This window comes from Populus euphratica, unplaced genomic scaffold (assembly GCF_000495115.2).
Source record: "Populus euphratica unplaced genomic scaffold, PopEup_1.0 scaffold183.1, whole genome shotgun sequence".
NCBI classification, from domain to species: Eukaryota; Viridiplantae; Streptophyta; class Magnoliopsida; order Malpighiales; family Salicaceae; genus Populus; species Populus euphratica.
In genome coordinates this window covers 365,101-380,423 of record NW_011500064.1, presented here as the reverse complement: position 1 = coordinate 380,423, position 15,323 = coordinate 365,101, and the positions used below count along the sequence as shown (strand labels likewise).

General features: G+C 28.4%; 2 protein-coding genes across 2 annotated transcripts; one reads left to right on the top strand and one right to left on the bottom strand.

Annotated features, from left to right (window-relative positions):
* The first annotated feature begins 620 nt into the window (after positions 1–620).
* Positions 621–1,938, top strand: LOC105108187 (thiamine thiazole synthase 2, chloroplastic-like). Its single transcript, XM_011002389.1, has 2 exons — positions 621–1,613; positions 1,703–1,938. Exons 1-2 carry the CDS (start codon positions 717–719, stop codon positions 1,856–1,858), a joined length of 1,053 nt encoding a protein of 350 aa, XP_011000691.1. The 5' UTR covers positions 621–716; the 3' UTR covers positions 1,859–1,938.
* Positions 1,939–10,165: 8,227 nt separating this feature from the next.
* Positions 10,166–10,744, bottom strand: LOC105108198 (uncharacterized). Its single transcript, XM_011002403.1, has one exon. It carries the CDS (start codon positions 10,742–10,744, stop codon positions 10,166–10,168), a length of 579 nt encoding a protein of 192 aa, XP_011000705.1.
* Positions 10,745–15,323: the final 4,579 nt, after the last annotated feature.

Sequence of the window (15,323 nt, the reverse complement as noted above, 5' to 3'; positions counted from 1 at the left end):
TCAAATAAAAAAAATTAAATAATATGATATTTTTAAATTTTATATATTTTCTATTAATATGATTAGTAAATAATATGATATTTTTAAATTTTATATATTTTCTAGAAAGTTTTTCCACCTCAAATAAAAAAAATTTATTTTTTTGAAAATCAAGTCAAATTTTTTTATTAAAAAATATTTTTTATTAATTAATTTTTTTATTAAAAATAAATAGACATTACCAATTTAAATTTTTAAATTGAATTAATTTTTTAATGTAAATATATCTTGAATCGCAATAAAATGTATCAAAATTGTGTTGATACAAATCAACCAATATGGACTAGTGCTAAAGTAATCCTGTATCAATTATGGGACTGCTATAGATTTATACAAAAAAATCGATGAATTAGGCAAAACAAAAATCTCTCACAGACCTTATTGCAGGAAAGTTGTCAATTATGTTGCTTTTGGTACAGTCTTTATATCCAGAAAGCAAGGCTCCAAGCATTATGAGCCGTCCAAGTTCTATCTAGCTATCTATCGCATGACCCATCATTCTAACTTGCAGATTTTTATTTCAGATATTTTCACATCCCACCACTTGCTACACATCCTTAAATACCAATAATCTAGACTCGCATGTCTCAAGCCTCTTCTCTAGCTTTCTCCAATTTCATTTACATTGACAAAAACCCTTTAACAAAACCTTATCAAGAACTTCTTGAATTACAGCCATGGCCACTACCCTTACCCTCTATCTATCTGCAAACCTCAAGTCCTCTTTCTTGGACACCAAATCATCCTTCCATGGCACACCTATCACCACTACTACACGTTTCACTCCCATAAAATCCACCTCTCCTGCCATTTCCATGTCCTTAACACAACCTTCATGTGATTTTCAGTCCTTTAAGTTCCAGCCCATCAAAGAATCCATCGTCTCTCGTGAAATGACCCGTCGTTACATGACAGACATGGTTACTTATGCAGACACTGACGTTGTCATTGTTGGTGCTGGCTCCGCTGGTCTTTCTTGTGCTTATGAGCTAAGCAAGAACCCTTCAGTTCGTGTTGCTATAATTGAGCAATCAGTTAGCCCTGGAGGTGGTGCATGGCTTGGTGGCCAGTTGTTTTCGGCTATGATTGTTCGTAAACCAGCTCATAGATTTCTTGATGAGCTTGAAATTGAATATGATGAGGCAGATAACTATGTGGTTATCAAGCATGCAGCTTTGTTCACTTCAACAATCATGAGCAAACTCTTGGCTAGGCCTAATGTGAAGTTGTTCAATGCTGTGGCAGCAGAGGATTTAATAGTGAAAGGAGGGAGAGTTTCTGGTGTGGTTACTAACTGGGCTTTAGTGTCTATGAACCATGACACTCAATCTTGCATGGACCCTAATGTTATGGAGGCTAAGGTTGTAGTTAGTTCATGTGGACATGACGGGCCTTTTGGAGCTACTGGTGTTAAGAGATTGAAGAGTATTGGCATGATTGATAGTGTTCCTGGAATGAAAGCACTCGACATGAACGCTGCTGAAGATGCAATTGTTAGGCTTACAAGAGAGATTGTGCCTGGTATGATTGTTACAGGCATGGAAGTTGCAGAAATTGATGGAGCACCAAGAATGGTAAAATCTCTATAACGATATATATGAAGTTCATGTGCAAAACGTACTGTTTTATCGAAGAGTCCTGATTATTAACTTAATTTTTGCAGGGTCCAACATTTGGGGCAATGATGATCTCAGGGCAGAAGGCCGCACACTTGGCTTTGAAGGCTTTGGGGCAGCCAAATGCTATAGACGGGACACTCAGTCTACAGCCAGAGCTTGTGCTTGCTGCTGCTGAGGCCGGGGATATTGTTGATGCATGAACACATTAGGACTTCTTGATTATGGACTTGTACTGTCAAATTCAGAAAATGAGGATGAAAAGGAGGCCTTTTTTCAGGGATAGATGGGATTGATATATATATATATATATATATATGATAGTGGATGCTCATTTTGATTAAATTGAGTTCCAATTTAATTTGAAAAATTACATTATGTTGGCCAAATATCTACCAGTTTGGATTAAATTATTTTCCCCCTAAACATCTGCTAGTATGGATTAATGACTTTGAAATTCACACCAAAATCATGCCAAAAAAATGCAATTTTAAATTTTCTTATCAACAAAGAAAATCAAATCATCTTGAGGGCTTATCAGTGGAAAAAACTGATTGAATTTTCTGTATTCTCCATATCAGCCGGATCTCTCAGAATAATTAATTAAGCTACAAATGAAGAGCCTCAAGGGACTACTGAATATTGTATTAGTTATGGGAATGCGACAGTGTGTAGAAATGTTGTCTCCTTCTAGATTTTTGTTCATCGCTTTATGTAATGAGTTTTTAATGCAATTGGAAACCACTATCTAGTAATTTCTACCGTTCAGATTTTAATTTGACGATCTATAACATGATTCAATTTATGCAAACCACATGTTACAAACATTCATTGATTTTGGACGAGTTGTTAAAACAATTTTAATATTTTTTTTTAATAATTAAACCCTGTTTAATTCAATAATACATATATTCAAAGCTTAACTCTTAACTCGACTTAAGTACTTTTTTTAAATTGCTTTAAATAATAATTTAATTAAACTTGGATAATATGACAAGCAAATTTGGTATTCAATTGACCAAGCCAAATACATGCCCATAGATTAAATCAATACCAATATTTAAAAAAAAATTATTTAAATTAAAAAAATAATCACTAAAATAATATCATTTTAAAATTAATTTAAATTCATCTAATAATCTTATGAGCGAAACTTTTAAGCGATTCAGACGGGAGACATAGATAACTATGACATCTTGTTAGAAACAAATTCAAATTTTTTGTGTTAATTGGATTCCATAGTTACAAATTTGAGCTCTATACATCACAGCATAAAGAAGGACGAATGGGTCTCAAGAGAAACTAAAAAATATTGGTCAGTTTTGGAGTGTGGAATAGGCTTTCTCTTTTTGGACTTTTATATATTTTGGGCCAGAAAATTAAAATCAGATGAAAGCATTGGGTCCTTTTTGGGTTAGTTGCATTCAGGGTGGACTCATGTTTAATTTTGGATGGAAAGGCCTGGTAATCAAAGAAATATTGCAGTATGTTAACAGATAAATAATTTCCATCATATGTATAATTTTTAGTTAATTAAAATTTGATGTGTGAAGAACACACACACACACTATTCCTACATAGAAATATATAAACAACTACAACATAAATGCAATAACTAATTTACTTAAATATTAAAATTTTATTATTCAATAGGTATACCTCTACACTTTTGTTATATAATAATATTTTTTTTACAAATTATGTTTTTATTTTATTAAATTATTAGATATTGTATTAGTATAGTCATAATATGAATAGATTATTTAGTAACATATATTAACTAAATGAAACTTATTGCGAAAAACACTAGACCTAAATGCTCAATTATTATTAAACTTTTTTTTTAAAAAAAAGGTATTATGGATTCTTAATTCTCACAATAAGCCACTCCCCATCTTTATTTATTTATTTATTTTATAATGAAGGTTTTTTCAATCTTATTTACCAAATTCCATTTAAATACCATACATCACCTACATATATAAATCAACGTGTCTAATTTTATTTACTAAGAGAAATATGTTTCTAAAAAAAATTCTATATATCTATTTATCATCCTCTTTGTATCTAAAAATATTGTCTCCTTTCTTTTCCACTGCTCATAGGCTTTGTTTTAGATTAGTGTTGTTGTAAACTATTTTTTGGTCTCCGTACAAAAACAAATACAAAAAACAATAAAATAAAATAAGATAAAAAAATAATAACAGTGAAAAAAGATACCAAAATGCTAAGAAAATGACTAAAATTGGTTAAGGAAGTTTAAAAATACAAAGATTAAAATTTGACAATAAATCATTGACTAATAAGGGCCCAATTGACAAAGAAAATTCAATTTGAAGAAAAAAAAGTCTGAAATCAGATGTTTATGGATTCAATTAAATGTTATTGAAGGTTTAATTGAATTTATGGGGGGTTTGATTGCAAGAAAAATTATTTTCGAAGTCAATTTGGGCTTTAATTGAAAAGCATTAAAGTTGTCGGGTCAAATTATAATTTTTAAGAGTTAATTGGGTTAAATCAATGGTTTAATTGCATAAATATTGAAGTTTAATGGCCAATTAGAGACTTAATTGAAGAAATTCAAAACCAATGATCAAAATTAAAAACATGCGTAAATAGATGGGCTATAATTAAACCGAATTAGAGGCTAAATTGAAGAAAGAAGTTTATTGATTAATTGAGGGTCAAATTTTATAAATTCAAGACCAAGGATCAAAGTAAAAAAGATGGCTAACTTCATGGTCACTGTTCAATTTTTGATAAGGATGTATTGCATTGATTTTTAAAGCAAAATTACAATTTAGGACTTGATTGAACAAATGACAAATTGAAGACTAATTTGGACTATGACATAAGTTTGGGGTCGTTCTCATTTAAATGAAATGGTGCATTTTTACAAAAAGGGCACCGTTTCATAAACTATTTGATTAGTACTTAAAAGTGCATTTTTATCATGGTTTTATATCGTCATTTTGCACTTGAAGTATCAATAACTCCTTAACTAAAGCATGTTTTATAATAATATATCTAATAATATAAGATACCTTTAATTTGTGGTAAATGTTCATTTTAAATGCAAGCTTATCATATAAATGAAAGGATTGATTGATGAATTTAAGAATTGAAATTGAAGTGATAAAGAGATGACCAAACTTAGAAAAGAGATGTTGGTGCAATCCAAACCGGAACACTGTTCGGTAATTGGGTCATATCTGGAGCTGTAGATCTCAGATTTAGGTCTAATTTATATGGATGAAAGTGTAAGATATAGGCCTACAACTTTCATATGGAACCCAAGATCTAAAAAGGCCATTTTCAAGTCTAAATTGTTGCAACAACAAAGAAGCCCGAATCTGTCCTCCAACCCGAGCACTGTTCAGTATTTTGGCCATATCTGGAGTTCTAGAAGTTGAAATGAGCTGAATTTTTTACACAAGAAAGCTGACACAATTTCCTACAACTTTCATGTTTCCAATGGCTCCAATTTTGATGTTAACATAAGTTATAATCATGAATGCTTGACGAGATTTACAAGTATTAACATTAATTGAATAAGATGACTAATGTAATCGTGTTAACAATCTATAATCTAGTTGAAACCTCCTTTGTGTGTGGTTTCCAATTGAATAATAAGAGTTTATACTATACTTGTTTAACATACCATTAGTGGATCCTCTAACCTTGACATTTATTGTTATCGTTGTTAAATAGATAATTCTCTACTATAATAATCCTCAACTCTCTCTATTTTATTATTTTTAATGAATTGTTTGGTCTCTCTTCCTACAACTTACTAGTTCTTAAAATTTTAAGTGGTGGTGCAAGAACATTATACATGGTAAATAGGAAGTCTTACTAAGCAAGCATAAGATTGTTTTATGAGTCTAATTTCATATTTAAGTCAATTATTTAAAATACTTTTAACTATGCTCTACAATTATAAGTTTGAATCCTAACATTTGATGTTATTATTTCAAATTTATTGAATTACAAGTTTTAATAGAAAATCCTTCTGTTACATTCCATTTATTTTTTAGTTACATAACATAAGAGTTCTACATGTTTCTTTATAAAGTATCAAAAGATCACAAAATATTGTTAAATAAAAAATTAAAAAATTATTTACAATATAATAACATTATTATCAAGAAATTAAACTTCAATACTTTTGTGACTTTTTTTAATGCATTTTTGGTATTTTGTTTTAGAAAAACAAGTTATTTACATATGGTATTAATTGTTAAATTTAACATATTATAACAAAATGATCATCACTTGAAATACTTTATAGTTTAAAAGGTGATATTATAGGTGAATATTTTTGGTTTGGTTCGATTTTCAATAAAAAAACCAACCAAATCAAAACTATATATATAGAAACGGACCTAATTAGAAATTGGTTCAAACCAATTAAATTTGGTTCAGTTTGTTTTTTTAAGAAGGAAAATCAGCAAAAACTAGTTGGTTTTTAGTGGGATTTTTTGGGCGCTTTTATGGGTTTTTTTTTTTAGCTTTCTATAGCTAAACCCAATTTATTTTTATAGAATAAAGGGGAAAATCCAAGAACATTCATAAAATAAATTAGATAACAACAACATATATAAATGTTATTAAAAAAAATAAAAAAAGATATTAACTTATTCAAACAACATATATAAATGTAATAGAAGAGTTTGTTGCAAGTAGAGCCTAACCAAATAGTTGATCTATTCTCTTTTATATATTAAGCACAATATGAACTTCATGTTTTAAAAAACTAGATGGAAATCTTAAAGGTTTGGGAGAAGAAAATTTTTACTACTATTATGAACACAAACTTTTAAAAAATTGGGACATCTTTTATATTCATTCTTAGAAAACAATATTATAAGCAATATCTTTCATATTTATTCTTAAAAGTCTAGTTCGGTTTGGTTTAATTGATTTCAAAACCCTTAAATCAAAATCAAATCATTTTTTTTTATTTTTTTTCTTGGTTTAATTTTTTTGATTATTTTTTCTTGGATTAATAGAATTTTTCTTTTTTTTTTCTCTCACTCCTAGATGATATAAAAAAAAAGAACACATGGAGGTGTTTTTTTTTTCTCTCACTCCTAGATGATATATAAAAAAAAAAAGAACACATGGAGGTGCTAATTAAAATAACTTATAGTTTAGAAGAAATTTGTATGATTTAGTATATACTAGTCTATCAACCCATGTTCTATCATATGCCAGACAAATTTTTAAAATGTAAAAAATAATAATATTAAGAGCATGAAGAACTTTTTTATTATGTTATTAAATCTAAATTAATGGATCAATCTTCAAATCTCATAATGTATCTCTTTGCTTACCTTGAGTTTCAAATTAAATCATGCGGGAATTGGCTCAAATTAAATTGATTGATTTATGATGAGTAATAAAAACAAAGTTTAGTTTTTAACAAAAATTCATGATAATAATTATTTTCACAAAAACTACTGAGACAATGACAAATTAGATTGATTTGAGTCCTCAAGCAAATTATGTCATGGATTCCATTGATTTTAATAATTGTTTTTAATTATTTAATCAAAAAATTGACTAACCTAAAAATAAAAACTTATTAGAGACAATGATAACCCTAAAAAAAGCAAAATAAATAAATAAATCATGCAGTTTATTTCTCAACCAATGTAATATTGAAGGATAAAATTAAAAAAATATTAAAAACAATTAATGAACCAAAAACCAAGAAACCATATTTTGCTAGTGGGTGAACTTGTCAAAATCTATGAATCAAGTAACCTAGAATAGCACGCTAAGTCTTTGAACCGGGTTATGGACTCCAATGAGATTATATATTTTTTAAAAATTTAACTACATGATAAAAAAAAATGATTGTAAAATAAAACATCAACCTAATTTTGAAATGCTATAAAAAATTAAACAAAAAATAAAGATAAAAATATTTAACATCACAACATGGGTAATTTATCTTTTAAGGTTTAATGAATTTCTCTATCAAAATAAATTTGTAATAGAAACCGACACAGACATAAAATTTATTAAATAAAAACAAAAAAAATACAAGGTTGCACATATGAAAAATCTTATAAAAAATCAATATAAAAAAACAAATTTAATCTATGTAAAATAAAAAAATCACAGATGAATCATACCTATCTCTTTAAAAACTAAACACACCTAATATCATTAAAAAATCATCACAAGTTAATTAAAATATAAACCAAAAATTTATTTCAAAACAAATATAAACTAATGCATTTTTTAGAAAAAAAAAAAAGAATTAGGCTAGGAACTGCTAGGTCAAAGTAGGCCGGGCCTAACACTTGGCCTAATCAAGCAACAACTCACACGCAGACATCAATCTTTTCGTCGTGTCACCAGACCTAACACTTGGCCTAATCAAGCAATAACTCACACGCAAGCCTATATTGTTTTAAGTTTAATTGAGCGGATAATGGAAAAAAATGATGTGCCACCTACATCAACAGGCGACGCATTATCTATTTGTCCTTACAATCCGATCATTGTGGTGGCAAGAAAAATAAGATCCTTTATTTTTCACCCAAAACCCTATTTTTGGTACAAAACATATATAAACACCTTACAGACATGTAGAAAATATCTTAGAGACTTTGTTAAACCAATCCATGTCCACAAAAAACATAAAAAACTGCCCTAAAATCTAAATTCCACCTGAAAAAAAAAACCTCCTGAGCTTAGATTTGATTTTTTAGGTGTTTTCAAGGTAAAGAAAAACATGTAATCTTAACTCTCTTTATCATATGGAACTATTTGACAAAAAAAATAATTGTTTTGGTGGTTGAACTCATGAATGAACACTTTCTATCTCTAAAGTAGAATTTGACAACCTCTGAAAAATGAGTACATTGAAGTTCGGTACAAAAATTAAATTTTATAAAATTTAAGAAATCGATGATCTAATAGCTAAAAAAAACAAGGGTTCAAATGAATTTTTTATGAAAATTTTCAATCAACCACCTTTATTATCTATTTTATTCACTCGGTCTCTGTTTTTTTTTTTAATTTAACCCTCCCTTCTAGAAAAAACCATGTGCAATTGAATTGTAATTTGGTTTCAAAAAAATTCAATAGTGTAAAAATCAAATTTAAGTACCATATTAAAAATTACAAAACTCACACTATTATAATCTACTGTAAAATACAAAAAGGTGAACAATATTTTTATAAACAATAAAAAACGACACACGGTTTAGATTGAAGTAAAATTTCTTGTCAGTGAATCTAAATGTTATTTTAAGATTCTGCTTTTTCCTGCAAACAAAATATATACGGCATGTGAGAGGGACATTTATGTTAATTTATGTGGCAACCTTGTGAATTATGACAACCACGTTAAGAACAAGTGAAAGCATGCGCATAAAACTAGCCGGTACAAATCCATGGAATATTAATTTTCACCCACCTTATTTGATGTTGGATGAGCGAGCTCTGTCACATCATTTACTCGATAAAGACCACTTATTAATAACATAAATGGTCTTTCGTTTTAAATGTTCACCCACCATATTTGATGACAATCAAATTGCTTATATTTTGTGCATTCCTAGCCAGAGTTGAGAAGGTAATATTAATACAACGATTTTTCCCCTTTTGAATATATTTGATGTCATTAATGCATCTCTATTTCTCTTACAAGAGGTCATGTTAAAAAAATTATATCATTTGGTTATTGTAATATGACAAAAAGAATAAATATATGTATTTGATTGAAGAAATGAAGATAAAACTATAAAATAAATATGTTTTTTTAATATTTTAAATTAGATTTTTGTACTTTCAAAATAAAAAATAAATGAAAAAATATTCTTTTATTGCTGTTTTTGAAAAAAAAACAGTAACCAAATATTACCTTAAAAAACTTATCATTGCTAAATAAACAGATTAATATTTTCAACTTGATTTTTTATTTATTTATGTGGAGAGTGTTTCCAGTGAAAATAACTTTTACCTTTTTATGAATCGGATCATAGTTTATTAAGAAAGGATAAAAACAATTATATTTTTTATATTCTTTTTTGGGTAAACAGGATACAAGGTTTATTAATAAAGAAAAAAAAATAGGTACTAGCATTAACAAACATGAGAAACGTAAATATTAGCTAGCTTGCATCGCAACCTCCACCTTGGTTTATATATTTATATACATCATAAATACATAAATATATATTATTTATGTGGGTGTTTAAAGCGTCCTGCTCCACATTGAATTGTATAAAACATTATGCCTCTTGGATATGAGATATCTCTAGATAGGCAAAATTGGAGGTTGAAAGATTATTGATTGTTCAAAATAAATGCTCACCATACTTTTTATGATTCTCAATAAGTTCATGCAATATCCAATTAAAAGCATACAACAAATTTATTTAATAAAATGACGGTACCAGCAGTTTGGATGAATGATCTATAAATCCAAAATCTTACATGGTAACTATTGCATGTATAGAAATGATAGCGAAGAACGTACGTGAATTCATTTATAAGCTGACTTTGGATTTGCAAATGGACTCAGCTTGCTGCTCTCGGACAAAGATAGAGATGTCACAAGTGCTTGAACTAATGGCTTTTGCCTTGATCAACTTGAACAAGATAACCTTACCATGCAAGGTTGTTGCTGAAGTAAAATTCAAGATCGACCCTTGTAGAAACTCTCTCTTGAAATTATCATCCGATAACAACTTATCCGCAAATATTGTCACAGTTGTGCTTATATTATGTTTCCCTCGAGCAGGAATAGTGTCAGCATCGATCGGAGCTTCGGCGACGACATCCCCCCTGTAACTCACATAAGCTGCACTCTCCTGGTATTTGAAGCTTCCATAGTTTCGATTTTCGACTGTGACTACCATGCCTAATGTAATATTTAACATCTGTATTGGAAAGATTATCCAACGAATACTCTCAAGGATAACAGGCTGAGGATTAATCTTTGGTTCTTTAGGCTTGAAAACTGTAAAATACAAGGTAACTAAAACCACGGATATAATGACCAAGAGCACAAAGGTAACTAGAACACAGATTTTCAGACCACAGCAGAACCTTTTACTGCTTCTCATGATGTTTATTCGCACTCACCACTCGTTCTTGCTGTTGAGAATTTGTGCGTGATGATCAAGTGATTAAAACTGACAAGTGTACATACATCCTTTTGAAATGCAAAATTTGACAAGATACATACATGTGTGTGTGTAGCTCTGAATTTGGGAGTTTGCTTTCTTATTTGTTTTTTTTTAAACAAGTGCTGTAGCATTGTAAAATATTTGGAACAAGGATTGGACATGGGGATTGTTCCAAGATATGAATCAAGAATGAGACAAGAACATGGAGATAATATTTTTCAAATTAATAGCATATATATTTTAATTTTAATTCTTTTTTCGCATGGAGATGAAAGCAATGGCTGGTTTTCTTTGCTTTTCCTTTCTTTCCTTTTCTCTTCTGAAAGCAGGCACATAAATTTGTCTTTACATGATTCATCTTTTATGAAGCCGTATTATATTTGCATTGGGTTGTCCATTTTAGGTTTGACAGCTCCGTCGGTTTGGTTTAAATAATCAGCACCGATAAATCTATCAATCACACATCATATCAAATATATTCTATCTTATATATTCTATCTTAGCTAGAGTTTGTTTTTTTTAAAAAATAATAATAAGTTCTATCTTAGCTAGTGTTTTTTCTAAATAACTTTTTTTTTAAAATAGTATAAGTTGATTTTTTTAAAAAATAATACTTTTAATTTTTTTTTCTAATTTATAGTGATAGAAAGCAAGTTTTAAAAATTGTTTAGTTTATAAGAAAGTGCTTTTTTTATGCATTTCACTTAGAAAAATATTAAATAAATAGTTTTATAGTTTTTTTTACCCAGATATATTAATTTAAAAAATAAAATAATTTATTTTAATATATTTTTAAATTAAAAATATTTAAAAAAAATCAATTTACACTTATTAAAACAATTCAATTAACACAAAATAAATACGAATGTTGTAATCCAATTTTGACTCATTAGCTTTTAATTTAATTTTACATGGTTTAAAATGTAAAATTAAAATATCATAATTTTTTTTTGATGAAAATTGTGATTTGTCTACTTGCGTGAAAATTAGGGACTACAATGTGTCTTTGTCATTCTATTTTTATCCTCAAGATAATCCTTATCTTCTTCAAGATAGTCCTTACCTTTAAGATAATCCCTATCTTTTTAAAGATAATCCTTACCTTTTTAAAGATAATCCTTATCATCTTCAAGATAATCCTTACCTTGTTCAAGATAATCCTCAAGATAATGATAGTTGTCTGCTTTCAAATTCGATTCTAAAATATTCGACTTCTAGAACTCCAGATATGGGCTAAATACTGAACAGTGCTCAGGTTGGAAGACAAATTCGTATTTCTTTATTGTTGCTACAATTTGGACTTGAAAATGATCTTTTTACAAAATAGAATCTATGTTGACCAGATAAGGTTCCTAGTTACTATAATACTAGGTAGCGACTCCTTGAATAAGACCTTTTCCCCTAAAAGAATAAGATGTCAGATATCTATTTTTTTTTCCAATCGAGATAATTTTTAATCGGTCGCCGCGATGTCCAAGTGTGACAACGAATACAAAGAGAGAGAGGCTATAATTCTCCTTAATTGTTTTGTAAAAAGTACATTATTTAACTCAAATATAAAGAACTTATTGATTAGTACTTAAAAGTGTATTTTTATCAAGATTTTATATTATCATGTTGTATTTAAAATAACAATAACTCCTAAACTAAAATATATTTTTATAATAAAAAATATGATAATATAAGATAGCTTTAATTGATAGTAAATGCTTATTTTAAATGCAAGTATATTTCACAATTTAAAAGATTAATTACGTGATTAACTATTGAAAGAGAAAAGGATAAACAAAAAGGCTAAAATTAGAAAAGAGATGCTGATTCAATTTAAACTGAAATACTATTTAGTCATTAGGTTATATCTGAAGTTGTAGATCTTAGTTTTTAGTTTGGTTTATTATATAATTAAAAAGCTAAAATATAGGCCCAAAATATTTATAAAGAGTCTAAAACGGCTCAATTCTATTGTTTGGAACTCCAAACTTAGTATCAAATAAGAAGTCTGAATCTATCATGCAGTCCAGACACTGTTCAGTGTTCAACCCATATCTCAAGTTCTAGAAGTCCAAATGACCTCATTCTTGTTTCGTTGGAAAGTTGAGACAATTTCTTAGAACTTTCATAAAGATTATATGTTCAAATTCTAATATTAGCAATAACATTTTCTGTAGACAATAAGATAAAGATTGTTACCAAGTCAAGAGGTGGCCACTCACTCAATAATTAATCTTCAAAACAAAAGTTTCAAATTTTGGCTCATAACAAGAGATATTTGTCTTGCATTTAGGCATTTTGGTTTTCAAATCAAGATTATGTTCTTACTCTCTCTTTTTATATTTTTGTAATGCTTAAGTTTTGCTTATATTAATCTCTTATTTATACTTTTCATTTCATTTCCTTTACTTAGTTAACTTATATCTTATTTATATTCTTATCTTGTTTATTTATGTTTCTCTCTTTCATTATGTTTAGTTTAGTTTATTATATCAAGGTGAAAATGTTACATTAATAGTGTAAGAATAAGTATAGTATAAACTTAATATGGACTTTAATGTTTGATACTAACATGTTTTGTATTTGTCATTTTGTTCACTTTTAATACTTTTCTTGTTAAATAATTAATCTAGATTTATGATTATATAACCCTTGATACAACAAATACTTGACACTTTCATAGCCTAACTGTATGGTATAACTAACACCTATGCTATGAAAGAAACTTGATTTGTTGTTAACATAAGTTAGCATCATGAATACCTCACAACATTTACAAGTATTAGCATTATTTGAATAAAATAACTAATGTAATCATGTTAACAATTTATAATCTGATTAGAATTTGATTTGTGTGTGGTTTCTAACTGAGTAATAAAAATAGTTTATATTATATTTGTTTGAAATACCATTACTGGATCCTCTAGCCTTAATAATTATTTTATTATTGTTTAATCCTTACATCAATATCACATCTCAAGAATTCTCTTTAACTCCTTTTCACTTATTGTTTACAATTATATAGTTCACCTCCCTTTGGTTTGACCCCGATCTTGTACAATTATTTATTACTTCGACACTCTTGCACTTGAGAGAAAACATCAATCTTTTGGTCTATCACTTATATATAGATTAAGCTAAAAATATTAGTCTACCCTTAATAAATAAAACAATATAAATTTATTATTTAACATCTCTCCTTAAACTCACAATATTACAGCTATAAGTATCGAGAGTTTGTCAAATAGAAAATGAAAACGAGAAATGAAATGCGACTTGGTAAAGAAATTTGCAATCTGCAAGAAAGAGCTCAACTTTCATGAACTCAACCATATTTGACATCTTAGACTCTAATTTCCCTACATCTTTAAATGTATAAAAGTCCTTTAGGGACCTACCATATCTTCATCAAATATCACTATATATGTAAGGGATATTTATACATCATTATATGTTATCAGGGTCAAATTACACTCCAAACCCTCCTCTTCATAAAAGAACAAGACTCGTCTCGTGGGTTATAAATACAATATGAGACTTTCATAATAAAGGTTCACAATCTCTATTCTCCACTGCATATATATTTTTAGAGCATCTCTTTTTAGAATATTTTTGTATTTTTTCTCTTAAAAGACACTTATTTAAGCATCGAAAAAGTCCCCACCTCCACCAAAGAAGATCTTTCGCAGGTATTAGCCGCAAAATACCTGAGACTACCAAACTCCTAGTATAATTTATCAACTTTTCTAGCTAGGAAGAATGGATGAGATTGCTATGACTAATTGATTAACCAATTATACAATCTAAGAGCCATATTCCTATGCTGCTTGGATTTTTTAGACTTCATTAGTGGCGCTTTCTATGAAAAACTACACTAAAAGCCATTGGTTTCTTCCTAAAGCTTGCTTTTGATATTTTTATACCATTTTATGGACACAACCAATACCCACCTGGGCCAAGATGCAAGACAAGTCTTCTCATTTATGTGGAGTCTAAACAGAACTTTAAAAACTCCATAATAAAGTCTAATTTCTCATTGAGGTAGTGCTCTGTCTTATATCATTAGCATAGAGATTCAACAAGACAAATCTAAAAAGACATTAAAATTATCTCAAAAGGTCAATATTGAAAATGTTTTGGAAAAATTTAGAACGTCAAATTACACATCTTTAGTTACACCTATTATCAAAATAGACAAATACAATTGGAATCGATACCTATAAAATACATTGAAAAATAAGTAAATGAGTAACATTTACTATGCATTTGCAGTTGGCAATTTGATATATACATAAGTCTATACAAGACTCAACTTGGAATTTTTAGTATGAATGTTGGGAAGTTTCCAAAGCAATTCAAGAATAAACCATTAAAAAGCTGTTTTGAAAATCATTAGCATCTTATAAACAACCAAGGATTACAAGTTGACTTATAGACAAATTGATCATGTTGAGGTAATTGGTTATTCAGACTCGAATTTTGTTGGTCGTATAGATATAAGAAAGTCTACTTTAGGATATATTTT